The sequence below is a fragment of the Leucopleurus acutus genome, assembly GCF_964270905.1.
Source record: "Leucopleurus acutus genome assembly, chromosome: 14".
NCBI lineage: Eukaryota > Metazoa > Chordata > Mammalia > Artiodactyla > Delphinidae > Leucopleurus > Leucopleurus acutus.
In genome coordinates, this window is record NC_139156.1 from 45,988,882 (window position 1) to 46,005,085 (window position 16,204).

A 16,204-nucleotide genomic window follows, 5' to 3' on the forward strand; every position below is an offset into this window, starting at 1 on the left:
TCTTCACTGCTATACAGTGGAATCTCTGATGCTTCTGGCAACTTTGCGTTATTAGCAAGGGATGGCGCTTTGTTATTAGATTGCATTTTATTTCCTTCAAGCTCAATGTGTACCTGATATTGGAGGGCTCTCCCTATGGGTTGAGATTGAGAGATGCTGCAGATGGTGTGGTCTTATTACTTTTGCAGGCCCCGTTTCCTTGCAGCCGGGTGAGAAACCTGGCTGTGCAGGCTGAAGGACAGGGTGTGTTGCCTTGCCTGAGCCCAGCATCCACGGCCCGGAATGGCCGCTTTTGCTTGTACTGCAGAATGGCGGGAGGCACCTGCTCTTCTGCTGACTTCAGATGCCTGTTCCAATGAAGAGATCAGTAGGCATTTAGTACAGCTCTCCTGGCCTCTTTGCACCGTGGGTCTAGTTTACCATCGCCTCCTAGGGAAATAGGTATAATTTTCTTTTAGCCAGCTTTATATACCATGTCATGTCATATAAGACAAACATACGGCTTCCACTAGGAGAGCATTTCCAAAGGTCCCAGTCTTTGTAGAGTATTAGTGGATTGGGAAAGCTTTTACATTGAGCATACAGTGAGGCATGCATGATGCCAGCCTGCTGAGCCAGAAGCTCTCTGAGGCAAAGAAATCCATAGAACGTAGCTGATGATGCCATACACTGCCGGCATATCAACTCTGATCGTCTTAGCTAGCCTAGATAGAATAATCAAACAGAACAAAAACCATTTTCAAGGTAAATAATAATAAAACACACAATATTAAAATGAAAAACTACTAAACAACCTATTCTCCCTAAATTTGCACAGTCCCATTTGACGTCTAGAGCTAAAACTTCATTTTCTTTCCATCCCTCTTCTGTTTCCAGTGTTCTGGGAAGAAGCCCAGAGCGTCAAGCACTTTACTGTGTATGGTTTAGGATGCGCTCATTCATGTGCCACAGAGCATGGGGCTTAGAGTAAGAATTTAAAACTCAGAAAGAAACCCAATTTGAATATGGGCAGGACACATCGACCACTTCAACTAGAAATGGAAATGCCCCAGAGAAGGCAAAATGCTGGTGGGAAGGGTTTACCAAACTCCAAGTCTTTGATGTTGCAGTGGAAGACAACTTCTCCATTCACCACGAGTTCCACCACATTCCAGTCTTCTATCTTCTCTAGGATGGCCTGGTGTCCATCTTTAGCCAACACAGCTGGAAAAGATGGGGAAGGATGTGGGTGCCACGGGGACAGATGAACCTGATATGCAGGTGTCTTCATGGATGGCAGCGACTGGTCTGCTCTCCAGTTGTTCATGGCTGTAACTCAACATCCCTGGTGGGTGCCCACCTGGTACTGGCCCCGATGTGTCCTCCTCTTTGCTGGGAAGCACAGCCAGAGACCTGAAAAATTTTGGTTTTGGTTGTGATTTGCCCCAGAGCCATATGATCAGTGAAAATATGAGCTTTCTCTAGGAATAGTTTTGAGCCTTTCTTATCGAGGTGATGCTCAGTGTTGGAGGGGATATACAGAATTAGGTAAAGTCTTACCCTGATGATGGAAATATAAACTGGTCACCTTTCTAGAGGGCAGTTTGGAAGTACATACCAAAAGCCTCAAATGCCTCACAAAAATTAGAATTAAAAAATGATTCTAATCTCTGGCCCAGGAAATTGCACTTATAAGAAAGCTCCCTAAGGAAAAAATCAGAAATACAGACTTTTGCAACAAGGCAGACTTTTGCAACAAGATATTCCTTTCTGTACTATTATAATAGCAAAATACTGTGAATAACTTACATGCCCAATAATAAGAAGATGGTCAAGTAAATGGTGGCAAATGCATATGATGAGATTTTATTTGGACATTTCAAAAATGTTTATAAATTTTTAATAGCAAGAAAAATATTTGTAATATAAGCAAAAAATCAGGGTACGTGTATAATATATATTAAAATGTGTATTCAGGGACTTCCCTGGTGGTCCAATGGTTAAGAATCCACCTGCCAATGCAGGGGACACGGGTTTGATCCCTGGTCTGGGAAGATCCCATGTGCTGCGGAGCAACTAAGCCCGTGCAATACAACTACCAAAGCCAGTGCGCTCAAGAGCCCACGCGCCACAACTACTGAGCTTGTACTCCTAGAGCCCGTGCTCTGCCACAAGAGAAGTCACTGTAATGAGAAGCATGTGCACCTCAATGAAGAGTAGCCCTTGCTCACTGCAGCTAGAGAAAGCCCGCGCACAGCAATGAAGATCCAGTGCAGCCTAAATCAATCAATCAATAAATAAAAATATGTATTCGGTGCAATTCATGTGTATATATTAGGAAAAAAGAAAATATCCAGTGATTATCCCTCTGTGGTGAGATTATGAGAAACTTAAAAAAATTCTTTTAGCATATTCTAGATTTTCTATAAAAATCAGGGAAAAAATTTTTTTAAAGCTAATGGACTAAAGTTTTATTCTCCCCTTTGGAATCTGCATTTTGGTTATTACTTACATTCAACAGCTCCTTTCCAAGAGATCAGCTATGGGAAAATTGTTAGATTTATTCTCTATTGTGGAAATGCAAGGCTATATGGGTTTAGGAGAAATGATGTGCATGGGACAGCCTGGAGCTCTGTTTTCTCCAACACATTTCTCCCCACGTTTCCTGATATGTTCACCCTATAACCTCAGTGTTAGGGTTGGTTCACTAGATCACCACCTTTGGCAGTCTTCATTCGTTGGTGAGAATTGTGGTTAGAATGGAAAGAGAAATCAGATGGTGGGCATGTTTTTTAAAGTCTTAGCATTTCAATCAGTCCTATGTGGAGAAAAGCAGACAGCTATGTCAGTTAATTGCATTTAATTACAGAGACAATTGCTGTTTCAAAATGTTGCCATGTCCACTTCTTCTCTTTCAATCAGTTCAAGAACATCCAGCCCCAACTGTGAACATTTTAATTGCGTGATTTTAATTTCACTTCTGGAAAGGAACTTCAAAAAGCAACTCAGCGAGGATCTCCATTAACAAGATAGTCTCCTTGGGTACCCAGTGGTGGCCCTAATTGTCCCTGTGACTGCTGCTAACACCTCTCTCTACAGAACACCGGCATCTTTTTCTTTGGCATATTTATGTTATTGTATCCTATTTAAGTGTCTTGTTCTTAAACATCTTTAGAGGAAGGCACTCAGTTTGGACCAGTGACTTGTTTAAATGAAGCAGTCCACCCAGTTTGGAATGGCCAGTGAATCGTCCAGGGAGGCATGAAGGCAGTCTGTGGGCAGAGATTTCTGGGGATCAGATACTCCCCCAGCAGCGCCCCCTCTGGAGAGGGGAGTTATAGCCAGAGAGGGAAAAGCTGCAAGCTGGTAGGTAGGAGGCGATTTGGCCTCCATGACCTTGGCTTTGCATTGACTGAAGACGCTCCTGGGACATGTACTTCAATTTGATTGGGAGAAATCAGGAACAAAACAGCTTCTCCATGCCCACCTTACACCCCACCTCTGGGGGCAAGGTGCTACCTCTATTCTGATAACACATAATACCAGCTTCTCTAAATCCTGGGGGTTCTGGAGAGAAGGGGTGCAGGTTCCACCTGGGGCTGGTCCTTGTGACCGGGAGTGTAAGGGAGGAGGGGCTCTGTAGAAGGAGACCCGGGAAGGTGTGTACCCCACAGCCTGCTATGGCCCTTTCCCTGCAGAGCACATCTCACCAAGCCTCATGTCACATCTGCGTTTGGGGTTTGTTTTATGAGAACAGCAGCACTATTTCGTGGCAAGGTTTACCTAAGAAATAGGGTTTAATCCACCGAATAACCCACCCTATGGAGGTGGCGGCAGTGCCAAAAATGGGAATATGCCTCAACATCTGAGCAAATGAAGTCCCACAGGAAGAAATCCTCCTCATCAGAGCATGTCAGTCCTCATTTTGCCTTACAAAGCCCCGTGTCTCCTTCACTGACCACAGTCCATCCTCCCCCCCACCCCACCCCGGGCCTGGTGTTAAGACAGCTTGTTGAATAAACAAGCTCCTAATGGCGCTGGGCACCTCCAACGACTCTTTTGGACCCTGAGTGACGTAAATCTGAGTCTTATTAAAGCGATAAGCCACCTCTGAGTCTACTTCATCTACTCATCCTCAGGATGCCTGTCCCCTTCTCACCACTCCAGGATGTGTTGAGCCCAGCTGCAGGGCGGCCAGTGCAGGCTTAAGGGATCAAACTCGGAGAAACACCAGAATTCCTGCAGCTCATCCAAATGCCACCTCTCTATATGGAGGACACATTTTTTTCCTATGAGCTGCTATGGGTTGTCTATTCAAAGAAAGGTCAGATAAATATACTCCATGCAACAAAGTCTTTGCAAAGGCAGTGGCTAAACTCCAGCATAAATCAACCAGAAGCTGTAAGGCCACCCGCGGAAAACCTGACTCTTTGAAGTGGCATCTCATTCTTCAAGGGGGATCTGGGTGAACTGGAGGGTTATGGAAAAGCCTCCTTCTTCTCAGTACTGGTGGCATCGTGTGCCACCTGCAAATGATTTACATGTTCCTGGTTAGGAAGTCAAGGCAAACAGACAGGCATCTCCCCCTCCTCTGCTCGGCACAGATGCAAAGCCAATGACTATTAACGTGTGTAGCTAATGCATAGCTAGGGACAGGAGGATGGTACACAGAGCAACTTAACTAAATAAGGATGGATTCTATTCTTATGAGTCTTTTCCTTTTTAGCAGGTCATTTGGCAGACTTAAGTACAGCAGGCAAGGCACAACCATGGCGAGGGAAATTAACACTTCTTGTTCAGCATTAGTTAGTTTAATTTCATCAGTATTGAGGCCATAGTCAGGACACTTTTGCTAAGCTATTATAATTCATGGGTAATAAAGAAAGAAATAAACTTTTCAGATTGCTTAAGGCATGGTAAATTCAGGAGAGATCAGGCATATTTCCAAAGCCAGCAGGGTTTCGGGAAATGATAAAAGGGCTATGATTTTTAAAGAAATGCACAGAACTCAGAGGCAGATTTTACAAATGAGAGCCTGCAAATGCACCACTCTGTGCTTGGTGTGATGTTAGTTGGGTCTAAAATGATGGGGGGAGTGTTGAACAGAGAAAGGGGAGCAGATGCTCCCTGCTTTGCTTCTGTTAACACCCCGGCATTTGTCACCAGCCCTCAGTAAATGTTGGCTGCCAGTATTATATGAACTACCATTCAGGGAGATACAAAGCTAACTTTAAAAATCAACCACCTGCTGATACCTTGCAATACTCAAGTCTCCTTCAATCATAAAAATTCTCCCCTTGATCCTCTTAACATACGCCTTCCCCTCCCCTACTGTGGGAAGAGCTGCCTGGGCTCTTTATTTCCTCATCTCTACCACTCCTTTACCTCCTGCAGTTGGAGCCTCTGCCCACCTTCTCCTGAACTTGCATCGTCAGAGGCGAAGACCCATTAGCACATTCAGTGGCTCACCCAGTTCTCCCCCACCCTTCCAGCAGATTCATACTCTGATCTATCTCCTTTCTTGCTTCTTAAAACACTTGTGCTGGTAAAAACATATTTTAAACTCTAAAACTTTATCAGATTATAAATGTAGTGCAGACTGATGAGTTCTTAAAAACCTTAAAAATTACAGAAAAGGACACAGATTTAAAAATCGCCTATAATTCTTCCCCTCCCCCTCCTTTTGTCTTTTTCAGTGGAAGTGAGATCATAGTGTGCATAAAATTCCGGAATATGCTTTATTCCTTTAACACAATGGCTGTGGCAATCCAGCCCCATCAGTACACACAGATCTGCCGTGTTGCGTTTCATGTGACAGATGTACTGCAATATATCCAGTCATTCCTTTTTCCGGTCGTTTCCAATTTTTCAAGATGACCAAGGAATGCAGAAAATCTTCATGGGCATGTTTCCATGTACATGTGCGAGTGTTTATATATTTATGAAACTGAGAAATGGAGTAGCTGGATTCTACAGTATACAGTTAAATTTTAAGACACTGCCAGGTTGCCCCCCAAAGTTACTGTGCCAACTTCCCCTCCCATCACAGGTCTTTGGGAACACTCTATGTCCTTCATCAACCATGGATTTATCTTTTTCTAGAGATAACTCCTGCTAACAGTTTGGTGCCTATTAGCTATTTTCTTCTTGAACTCATCTCACTTGCCTTCTGTACCTCCAGATTCTCTGCTACCGTTGCAGCCCTCAGAGGGACCACTGCCCATGTCCTGTGGTCTGCCTGGTTCTGACTTTCCTTGCTTCTTCCAGTCTCACCTTCTGTGGTTCCAGCGTTCGCTCCACGCAGGTTCATTTTAACTAGTATTTATCAGTCCTCCAGATATGCCAGGCACAGTTCCAGACCCTGGGACAGAGCAGAGAACAGAACAGACAAGAATCGCTGAGCCCCTGAAGCATTCATCCCGGTAGGAGAGAAGGATAACAAGAGAAATAGGTGAAATATATGTTATGTTGGATACCAATGAGTGCTAGGAAGAAATAAAAGAGGAGGGAAGGGAGATAAGGAAGAGGGAGACTGAGGAAAGTGTCGACATTGTCAATGGAGATGCTCAAGGAAGACCTGTCTGTGAAGGTGACTTTTGAGAAAGACCTGAAGGCTGAGAGAGTAAAGAGAAAAGACCAGGGACTTCCCTGGTGGCGCAGTGGTTAAGAATCTGCCTGCCAATGCAGGGGACACGGGTTCGAGCCCTGGTCCGAGAAGGTAAGTAGCAACAGGGGGAGATGAGGTCAGGGAAGTCATCAGGAGCCTGGCAGGCCACTGTAGGAGCAACCAGAATGTTCTCGGAGGCAAGGGCCATGCTCTGACTCAGGTTTAATGGCATCACCTGGCTTTGAGAACATACTGCAGGGGACAAGGTGGTCGCAGGGGGCTCAGTGAGAAAGCCAGGGCGGTGATCCAAGCAAGAGATGACTGACGGTGGCTTGGACAAAGAGACCGAGGGTGGTGGCAGGGAGGTTAAGGCATGGTTGAATTCTGTCGGGATACTTTGAAGATAGAGCCAACAGAATGTGCTGCTAGACTAGATGGGGTGTGTGAGGGAAAGAGAGTAGAGAAAGATGCCTGCAAGGTTTTTGGCTTGAGTAAGTGAAAGAATGGCACTGCTATGAACTGAGATGGAAAAAATGCAGGAGGGACTGGTGAGTATTAGGAGTCTGGTTTAGATATTTTGGACATATTGGTCCGAGATGCCTATTAAGCATCCCAATGACAATGAGAGGTCCTGACTGCAGATATGTGATTTGCAAATCTTTTCTCCCATTCTATAGATTGTCTTTTCACTTTTTTAGTAGTGTCCTTCGATGCACAAAAGTTTTTAACTGTAATGAATTTCAGTTGTTCTGATTTTTGTTTTGTTGCCTATGCTTTTTGTGTTCAAGACATACTTGCCAAATCTAAGGTCATTCAGAATTGCCCCTATGTTTCCTTCTAAGAGTTTTTTAGTTTCTAAATTTAGACCTCTGATCAATTTCGAGTTAATTTTTATATATGGTATAAGGGTCTAACTTCATTCAAAAGATATTCATGTAGATATCCACTTTCCCCAGGACAAATTGTTAAAGAGAATGTTCTTAACGCATTGAGCAGTCCTGACTCTCACGACAAAAGTCAATTGACTATAAAGGTGATGGTTTACTTCTAGACTCTCAATTCTATTCCATTGGTCTATATATTTATCCTTATGACAGTACCACACTATTTTGATTACTATAACTTTGAGTAAGTTATGAAATCAGCAAGTGTGATACCTCCAACTTTGTTCTTTCTTGAGATTGTTTGGGCTAGTCTCAGTCCCTTGAAATTACCTATGAATTTTAGGATGAGTTTTTCCATTTCTGCAAAAACACCACCATTGAGATTTTGATAGGAATTGCATTGCATCTGCATACTGCTTTGGGAGGTATTGTCATCTTAACAATATTAAGTCTTTCAATCCATGCACATGGTATATTTTTCCATTTACTTAGCTTTTCTTTGATTTCTTTTAGCAATTTTTGTAGTTTTCAGTGTTTAAGATTTGCACCTCCTTGGTTAGATCTGTTCATATGTGTTTTGTTCTTTTAGATGCTATTGTAAATGGAATTTTTAACTTCCTTTTGAGATGGTTCATTGTTAGTTACAGAATTACAATTGATTTTTGTGTGTTGATATTTTTAAATTAATTAATTACTTTTTGGCTGCATTGGGTCTTCGTTGCTGTGCGTGGGCTTTAGTTGTGGTGAGCGGGGGCTACTCTTTGTTGTGGAGCACGGGCTGTAGGCACGCAGGCTCAGCAGTTGTCATTCACGGGCTTAGTTGCTCCGCGGCATGTGGGATCTTCCCGAACCAAGGCTTGAACCCGTGTCCCCTGCATTGGAAGGAGGATTCTTAACCGCTGCGCCACCAGGGAAGTCCTGTGTGTTGATTTTGTATAGTTAAACTGTGCTGATTTTTTAAATTAGTTCAAACAGTGTTTTTGTAAACTCTAGGGTTTTCTAGCCAGACACTGACTGGATCTGGAGCACAGCCCCCTGAACCTCGCCTCCCATCTCCATCCTCTTAGGGAGTACTGTTACTTTTACTTTAATCCACCACCCCTTTAAGGCTGTCCTGGTCCAAGCTACTATCATCTCTCCCCTGGACCACCACAACCGTCCCTTGTCTCCCTGCTTCCGTTCTTGGCGCCCTCTAATCTGTTCTACTCACAGCAGCCACAGTTTCTTTCCCCTGCCTAATACTACACAGCCCTGCAGGATCTGGCCCCTGTCCACCTCTCTAGCCTCATCTTCCCATCAGTTCAACAAATACATAGGTCATTTGTTCATGCTTCCAGCCTTTGCAGATATTAGTCCCCCTACCTGGAGTGCTCTTTCTTCCTTTACCTGGTTAGCTTCTCCTCATTCTTTAAAGCTCAACTCAGATGTAATTCAGGCAAGTAAACCTTTCCAGATCTCTGTCCTCTCCCCTCCTGCCAGTGGCAGGTCCCACTATGATTACGCTCCTGTGTCAGACCCTTGGCACAGCTGTCAGTTAGCAGTCAACAATGACACAGTCACTTCAAGGACATGTATCATGTTCACCTGTGTGTCCCCAGTACCTGGAAGAGTGTCCAACACATATTACTTTCTCAGTGAAGGTTTGTTGCATGAATGGATGATCAAGGGACAGACTCTCTGTCATTTTTCAGCCACGTACCTTGGAAAAGTCACTTAATATTCCTGCTTCTCAGTTTCCCAATGTGTAAAGCAGGGTATGTAATATTTTCTATCCAGGTAATTTGCATTTACTACCCAGCACCCAATGGGCTCACAGTGTATGTTTCTTCCTGCTCTAATATGGAGGCAGCAGAAGCCAGAAGAAGATGCTAAAACATCCTGCAGCTGTGGGGCTTAGGGCCGACTTTCCAGAGGAAGTGGCACTCGGTCTAGGTCTGAGGAATGAAGGAAGTCTAGGCAGAGGGCACAGCCTGCACAGATGCTCAGAGGTTGCGGTGTACCTGGGCGCACTCAACTGGGTGGCCCTTCGGCGCTCAGCTGCCTACCTAGCAGGCCCTCCAAGAGGTAGGTGCGGTGCTCCACTGACAGGCCGATTGAGCTGTACGGCCCCTAGGGCATGATGACCAACGCGTTCCTGGGCGTGGCCGGGCCTCCTGCCGGGGTTACGGGGCAGTACACGCTGCTAGGCAACTGTTTTTCAGGCCCTTGGGAATGGGCGTGGTCGTGCGTGGATGGGCAGGGCCGCGAAGGGTGGGCGTGGAGCTTGAAGATCCCCTGCACCCCAAGTCCTCTGCCAAGTGCCTGGCGTAGGGACTGGGGGTGAGGAGTCTCCCTTCTTGAATGCTTGCACCAACTACTGTGTGCCCTCTGCTGGGGTGCAAAAAGGCCACTGGCTCTCGTCACTGGCGCAGCCCGGTAAACACGGAATTTCAACTTGGTACGGCAAGTGTTAATGATAAATAACAACAATAGCCAACGTTTACAGCTAGTTACAGAAAGTATGTGTCAGGCGACAAGCTAAGCACCTTCCGTGTTATCTCGTTTAATCATTTTACCGTTTCTATGAAATAGGCTGTAATTTGTATTTACAAAACTGAGCGTCAGAGGTGCCAAGTAAGCTTCCCAGGCAAGTCAGGCGTGTAGCATGGATTGGAAACCTTTGTAAGGTTTGCATAGATGTCTTTTTATTGATCCTGCCTGGGGTTCGTTGGGACACTTAAAACTTTGAATTTAAATCCTTCACCTGTTTTCGGAAAATTTTGAGCCATTATCTCTTCACATATTGCTTCTGTCCCATTTTCTCACTTTTCAGGGACCCCAGTTAAATGCACGTAAGACTTTCTCAATGTATTCTCACTGTATTCCTGCTGTATTCTTCGCACAGTCTCTTCTCTCCTGCGTTTTTCTCTCTTTCTTTCTTCCGTGCTTCTTTTGGGATTGTATGTATGTGTGTATTCATGGACTGATTGATTGATTGATTCATTCATTCATTTTTACCTGTAATCCATTTTACTAATTTTTCTGCAGTTGTATCTTAAATACTATCAAAACCATTAATCTGGTTATTTCAGTTATTTATTTTTCAATTCAAGAATTTTAGTTTCGTCCCTTTTCAAATTTGCTGTGCCACTTTTTATAGAGTTCAGTTTCTTGCCAAGTTTTTCAGTTTGGTTTTATCTTCTTGATCATAGTAAAAATACTGTTTTATAGTCTGTGTTTGGGAATTCCATTCTCTAGAGACCCCGTGTGTCTGTTTCTGTTGTTATTTCTGCTAGTTTCTGTCATTTTGTCTTGTCTCCTAGAGTGCTTGGTTTCCTTTAATTGTGTACTGGACATTGTACTAGAAAAATTATTTGTGGAAATAAGTTGAGGCCAAGAAAGATGTTATTTTCCTCTATAGATGACTTTATTTTTCACTTCTTGCCAGGTCCTGGTGGCACCAGCAACCCAGGATCATCTTAATACAATTTCAGGACTTGAGATTTTCTGAGCCATCCAGATGGCCTGAAACTGGGCTGCAGTCCATGTGGAGGTTGGTTTATTTATATTTTTTCCTCATTTCTGTGGTGCAGTCTTTTTGGATCCTAGCCCAATGAGGATTGTAGATTACCAGGCTTCCCCCCCTTGGTGGTGTTAGACTCCAATTTTTGTTAAGCCTAACTCTGCAAACTCCAAATTGCATCTCATCTTCTAGGTTGCCTATTCAATATCACTAGATAGTTCCAGAGAAAAAGTATCTCCAGTGCTATGCTTACTCTCATCCTCTTCCTGATCTTAATCCAGTTAGCTCTTTTCTTGATTTTCAAGAAGAGTTAAAAAAACATATGTGACAGATTTTTAAAGATGTCTTATGTAGGAAGCATAGTCTGAATTAAACTTCTCTACCGTTATCAGAAACAGAAGTTCACCCATTGAGAATTTCGCCGGAGTTGCATTGAATCTAGAAATCGATTTGGGGAAAACTGAATCTTTCTGACGCCTTCCTATTTATTATATTGAAATACCTCTCCTTTATTTAGATCTTCTTCAATGTCTTTAAGTATAGTTTATTATTATCTGTGCATGGCTCTGCATGTCTTTTGTTAAACTTATTGCAAGTTTCTATTGTTAAGTTGTGTATTTGACATTGTGATTTTATTGCTGTATAAAATGAAGATGACTTTTATATATTGATTTTATATAAGCTACCTTGACCGTTTCTTATGATTTCTATTAATTGTAGATTCTTTTGAGTTTTCTATGTAGACAATCATATTGTCTACAAACAATGATAATTTTATTTACTTGAGTAAGCCTTTCTTTTTTCCTTCTTATTGGGCAGGCTAGAACCTCTAGTGGAATGAAGAATAGAAGTGATAATACTGCCTATCGTCTCCTTACCCTGATTTTATTTTAGTTTTATTTTTTAAATATTTATTTATTTATTTTTGGCTGTGTCGGGTCTTAGCTGCGGCACGCGGGCTTCTCTCTAGTTGTGGCGCGCGGGCTCTAGAGTGCATGGGCTTAGTTGCCCCGCACATGTGGGATCTCAGTTCCCCGACCAGGGATTAAACCCGGGTCCCCTGCATTGGAAGGCAGATTCTTAACCACTGGACCGCCAGGGAAGTCCCCTTACCCTGATTTTAAAGATAGAAAACATTTCCAACATTTACCTATTTAGGATGATGTATATTGTATGTTTTTGTAGATTTTTGTCAAGCTAAGTTCTTTTCTAATTCCATTTTACTATGAGTTTTTTAAAATTATGAATGACTGTTGAATTTTTTGAATGTATTTTAATGATTAGAATGATCCTATTATTTTTATTCTTTAGGCTGTTGATGAGTAAATGACATTTAGATATCTTCTAATATTAAAATACTTTGCATTCTTAGATAAACCTGAATTGATCATGGGTGTATTATTTCTTTTATATTCTGTTAGAATTTGTTTGCTAGTATTTCATTTAGGAATTTTGGATATATGTGCATGAGTTAAATGGGTCTGTAGTTTTTTTTTTTTTTTTTTCCGGTACGTGGGCCTCTCACTGCTGTGGCCTCTCCCGTTGCGGAGCACAGGCTCCGGACGCGCAGCCTCAGCGGCCATGGCTCACGGGCCCAGCCGCTCCGCGGCATGTGGGATCTTCCCGGACCGGGGCACGAACCCGTGTCCCCTGCATCAGCAGGCGGACTGTCAACCACTGCGCCACCAGGGAAGCCCGGGCCTGTAGTTTTTCTTTGTATGTCCTAGTCTGGTTTGGATATTAAAGTTACACTGGCTTCAGAGAATAAATAAGGGAGTATAGAAGAAGACGGAATATCCCTTTATTTATTTTGTATACAACTGAAATGAGTACTTCTTAGAATGTTTGGTAGAACATGTCTATAAAATTTAATGTTCTTGACACCCCCCGTTTTTCCCCGAGTGGGAAGACTTTAAATTATCACTTTGGTTTAAGATTTATAAGACTATCCAGAAATTTTATTTCTTCTTACATCAGTTTTAGTCAATTATATTTTTCTAAGAATTTTTCTGTTTTTAATCTGTTTTTAAATTTATTGCCATAAAGTGGTTGATGTGTTTTTGTTATCCTTTTATCATCTACTTTATTGTAGTTATGTCAGCTTTTTATTCATATTATTATTTATTTCTGACCTTCTCTTTTAATTTTATTGGTTTTACCAGAGACTTGTCTATTTTGTTAGTCTTTTCAAAGAGTCAACTTTTCCTTCATTTAGCTTCTCTATTGTTTTTTGCTTTCTCTTTCACTGAGAGCTGTTTTTATCTTTATTACTTTCTTTGAGTTTACTGTTCCTTCTGCTTTCTTTGAGTCTATTGTTTGGTCCTTTATTCTTACTTTTAAAGTTACACTTAGCTCATCAATCTTGAGTCTTTCCTCTTTTCTGATGTAAGTATAAATTTCCCTCAAAGCATCGCTTTTGCTGTATCCCAGAGGTTTTGATATGAAGTATCTTTATTATCATCCTGCTCTAAGTATTTTCAATTTTCCATTATTATCTCTTTTGACCATGAGTTTTAGAATGGTGTGTTTTCTGGATTTTGTAATATTCTTAGCCATTTTCTCTTTGAATAGTGCTTTCCCCCCACTGTCTCTAATCTCTCCTTTGTGAACTTCTATATGTATCTCTCCTGTACTTTTATTTTTTTATAATGTTAAACACATCTATTTCATGGCTTCTCTTTGAGTCATCTCTTTTCTCCAGCCTTTGTGATATTATTCACCTGTTTCTTTTATCCGCTGCTTTCCCTCCTGTGAGCCATCTCTTGTGCTGTTTGTATTTTTTGACTGTGAGCTCATTTTTAATGGAGTGTTTTCCCCCTGGGGGTTTGGTGTGTCCAGGGTTGTGGAGAGTGGTTTTATACTTGATTCTGCTGAGGCCCTTCGGATCTGACTAACCCAGGCAATTTAAATAAACTATTGGCTTGGAATTCCTACTTTACAGATAAGGTGTATACATTCAGATTCTACATCCACATGGGGCATAAGCTTATAATTAGATTTCTCATGGATGTCTTTTTTCCACCATCTGCAGCCCTGAGTGAATGGCCTGGTTCCTTAATGCTCCCCTGGGCTGATGGGAAGAGTGTTTCTAGTCCTTTTTAGAAAAGTGTTGGGACACCCCTCTGAGGTTCCTGTTTTGTGAGGGGTGTTTAGCTGTATCTCCCACCGTGGCTGGGCTGAGGTTACGTCCTGTCAACTTGCAGGGGTGGAAAAGCCCACTGTCAACCACTGGAGTCTGTGTCTGGTCCGACATACCTTTAGCTCCCACTCACTGCTCTGTTTTGAACAGCCTTTTTTTTCTGGAATGTGGGGATTTCTTTTCTTTCTTTTGAACTTGACTCTATGTTTAAAATTTCCTTCCTCTTTGTGTGTATGTTTTTATAGGCAGAAGGGGCCCTTCTGTACCAGCTCAGCCTGCCATTTTGCAGGCTCCTTAAATATAAGAAATGGAGACCAAGGACAGAATCCTGGGGTCCAACGATATAAAAGGAACAGAAATAGAAAGTGAAATCCCACAAGGAGGTGGAAGAAGCAGAAAGAAAAGAACAAGGAGAGAGCTGGTCCTTAGGGAATGAGGGAGAACAGGGCTTTGAGAAAGGTGAGGCCAGCTTTTCCCCCAGATGCCGTACTATTCATCCTGCAGACTCAAGAGGCCTCTTTGGAAAGAAAACTCAGAGAAGCATAAAAGCAGGGAGACTGCCTGAATTTATAAAGGCAAACCAAGGTACTGGTTTTCTCTCTACCCGCAAGAAGAACTGCTTAGGAGTAATTTGGAAACTCATGGCTGCTCTTGTGAACCTAGGAAGGACTCCTCCTTACATTTTTTCCTGAATGTACCAATGGCTACCTCTCAGGACCTTCAGAGACAACAAGGAGGGGGTGGCATTATTTTGCATGTCGGGGGTTGGCTTGCCTGTTGGTACTCTTCTCTGTCACCTATATCTTGTTATTTTGGGGCCACGTGTGATATATGTGATCAATAAGAGCAAACCCACATTACTTTCCTCCTGTTCCTTCCTATCCCCCCCATTGCTCCCGGAATATTCTTAGCCATTGTCTTTTTGCATAATGCTTTTCTGCATCCCAGTCACACAAATTCATACACTTTAAGGTTCGATTTGGGCTTCTATTTGAAGGAAGCTCAGTTCTGGTTCTGTGGATCCTTGGGGCTGTGGAGGGGATGTTGCAGCTGGGAATATACCTGTGCAGGGTGCAGGAACCTCTGTGCACATGTACCTGTGAGCCTGCAGGAAGGATGTTAAGTTTTTACATCACTTCTAAGTTTTCGAACAGTGACCATCTTCTGTCATCTTGCTACAACCCTGGAAATGGGTAGTGCTGATATCAACATCCCCATTTTACAGGTGAGGGAACTGAGGGCTAGAGAGGTGAAAGTGACATCCCCAAAGTCACTCTGTCTCTAACAGCAAGCTAGAGCTAGACCTGGGGCTCCAGTTTAGGCATCCCACCTCTGAGCTTGATGCTTTTCCCTCCACTTCATTCTGCTTATGCGTGTTCGTGCAGGCTTGAGTGGAAACACCCATCTCTACACCCAGGTTTCTGCCAACCTGATCACAAACATCCCATGAAGCCTCTCTGACCCTCACCCCCACCCCATGGTGGCATGCCACACACTAGGAAAGACTAAGTTCCTTCCCCCCTTTTCTCTCCCAACCCCTGTCTTTTAGACATCTGCCACTGCTGCTGTCAGACCTCAGAGGCGAATGAATTGTTGACCCAGCTCACAGAATTTACTACAGAATTTTTATAGCATTTCTGGGTAGAAACAATAGCCAACACCATCTTTCTTGGCATTACATTTTATTGAATACAGACTTACAGTCTTTAAATAATTTGAATATAGTGCTTTCAATATACAGTTCTTTAGTCATACATATATTTCTTTAGAGCACAAAACTGTAACCTAAAATTGAAAGGCTATAAATACACATGTACATATCGCCATAAATCTAGAACTATTTTATAAAAATAGAACTCAAATATCAACTTTATATATTTTGAAACTTAGCAATATTGTAAGGTGGCCACATACATTTTTATTATGCATCACTGTCCCCCAAATGTCTGTCTCCAAGTTTCATTTTCCATCCCTTTGGGGACACTTGGAACAGTCTCCTTTACCAGGGTCCCCACAGAGATGCCCATGGCCATGGCTCAGCATTGCCTTTACATAAGGCTCAGTGCACCCACCAGTTCTTGGAGGGGGAAGAC

General features: G+C 42.7%; 1 protein-coding gene across 1 annotated transcript; it reads right to left on the reverse strand.

The window, feature by feature from the left end:
- Positions 1-364: 364 nt before the first annotated feature.
- LOC309971789 (UPF0728 protein C10orf53 homolog) lies at positions 365-16,144 on the reverse strand (the record flags this gene model as incomplete). Its single annotated transcript, XM_082855170.1, has 4 exons — positions 365-429; positions 1,084-1,203; positions 9,516-9,579; positions 16,115-16,144. 4 exons carry the CDS (start codon positions 16,142-16,144, stop codon positions 365-367), a joined length of 279 nt encoding a protein of 92 aa, XP_082711296.1.
- Between the last annotated feature and the right edge of the window lie 60 nt (positions 16,145-16,204).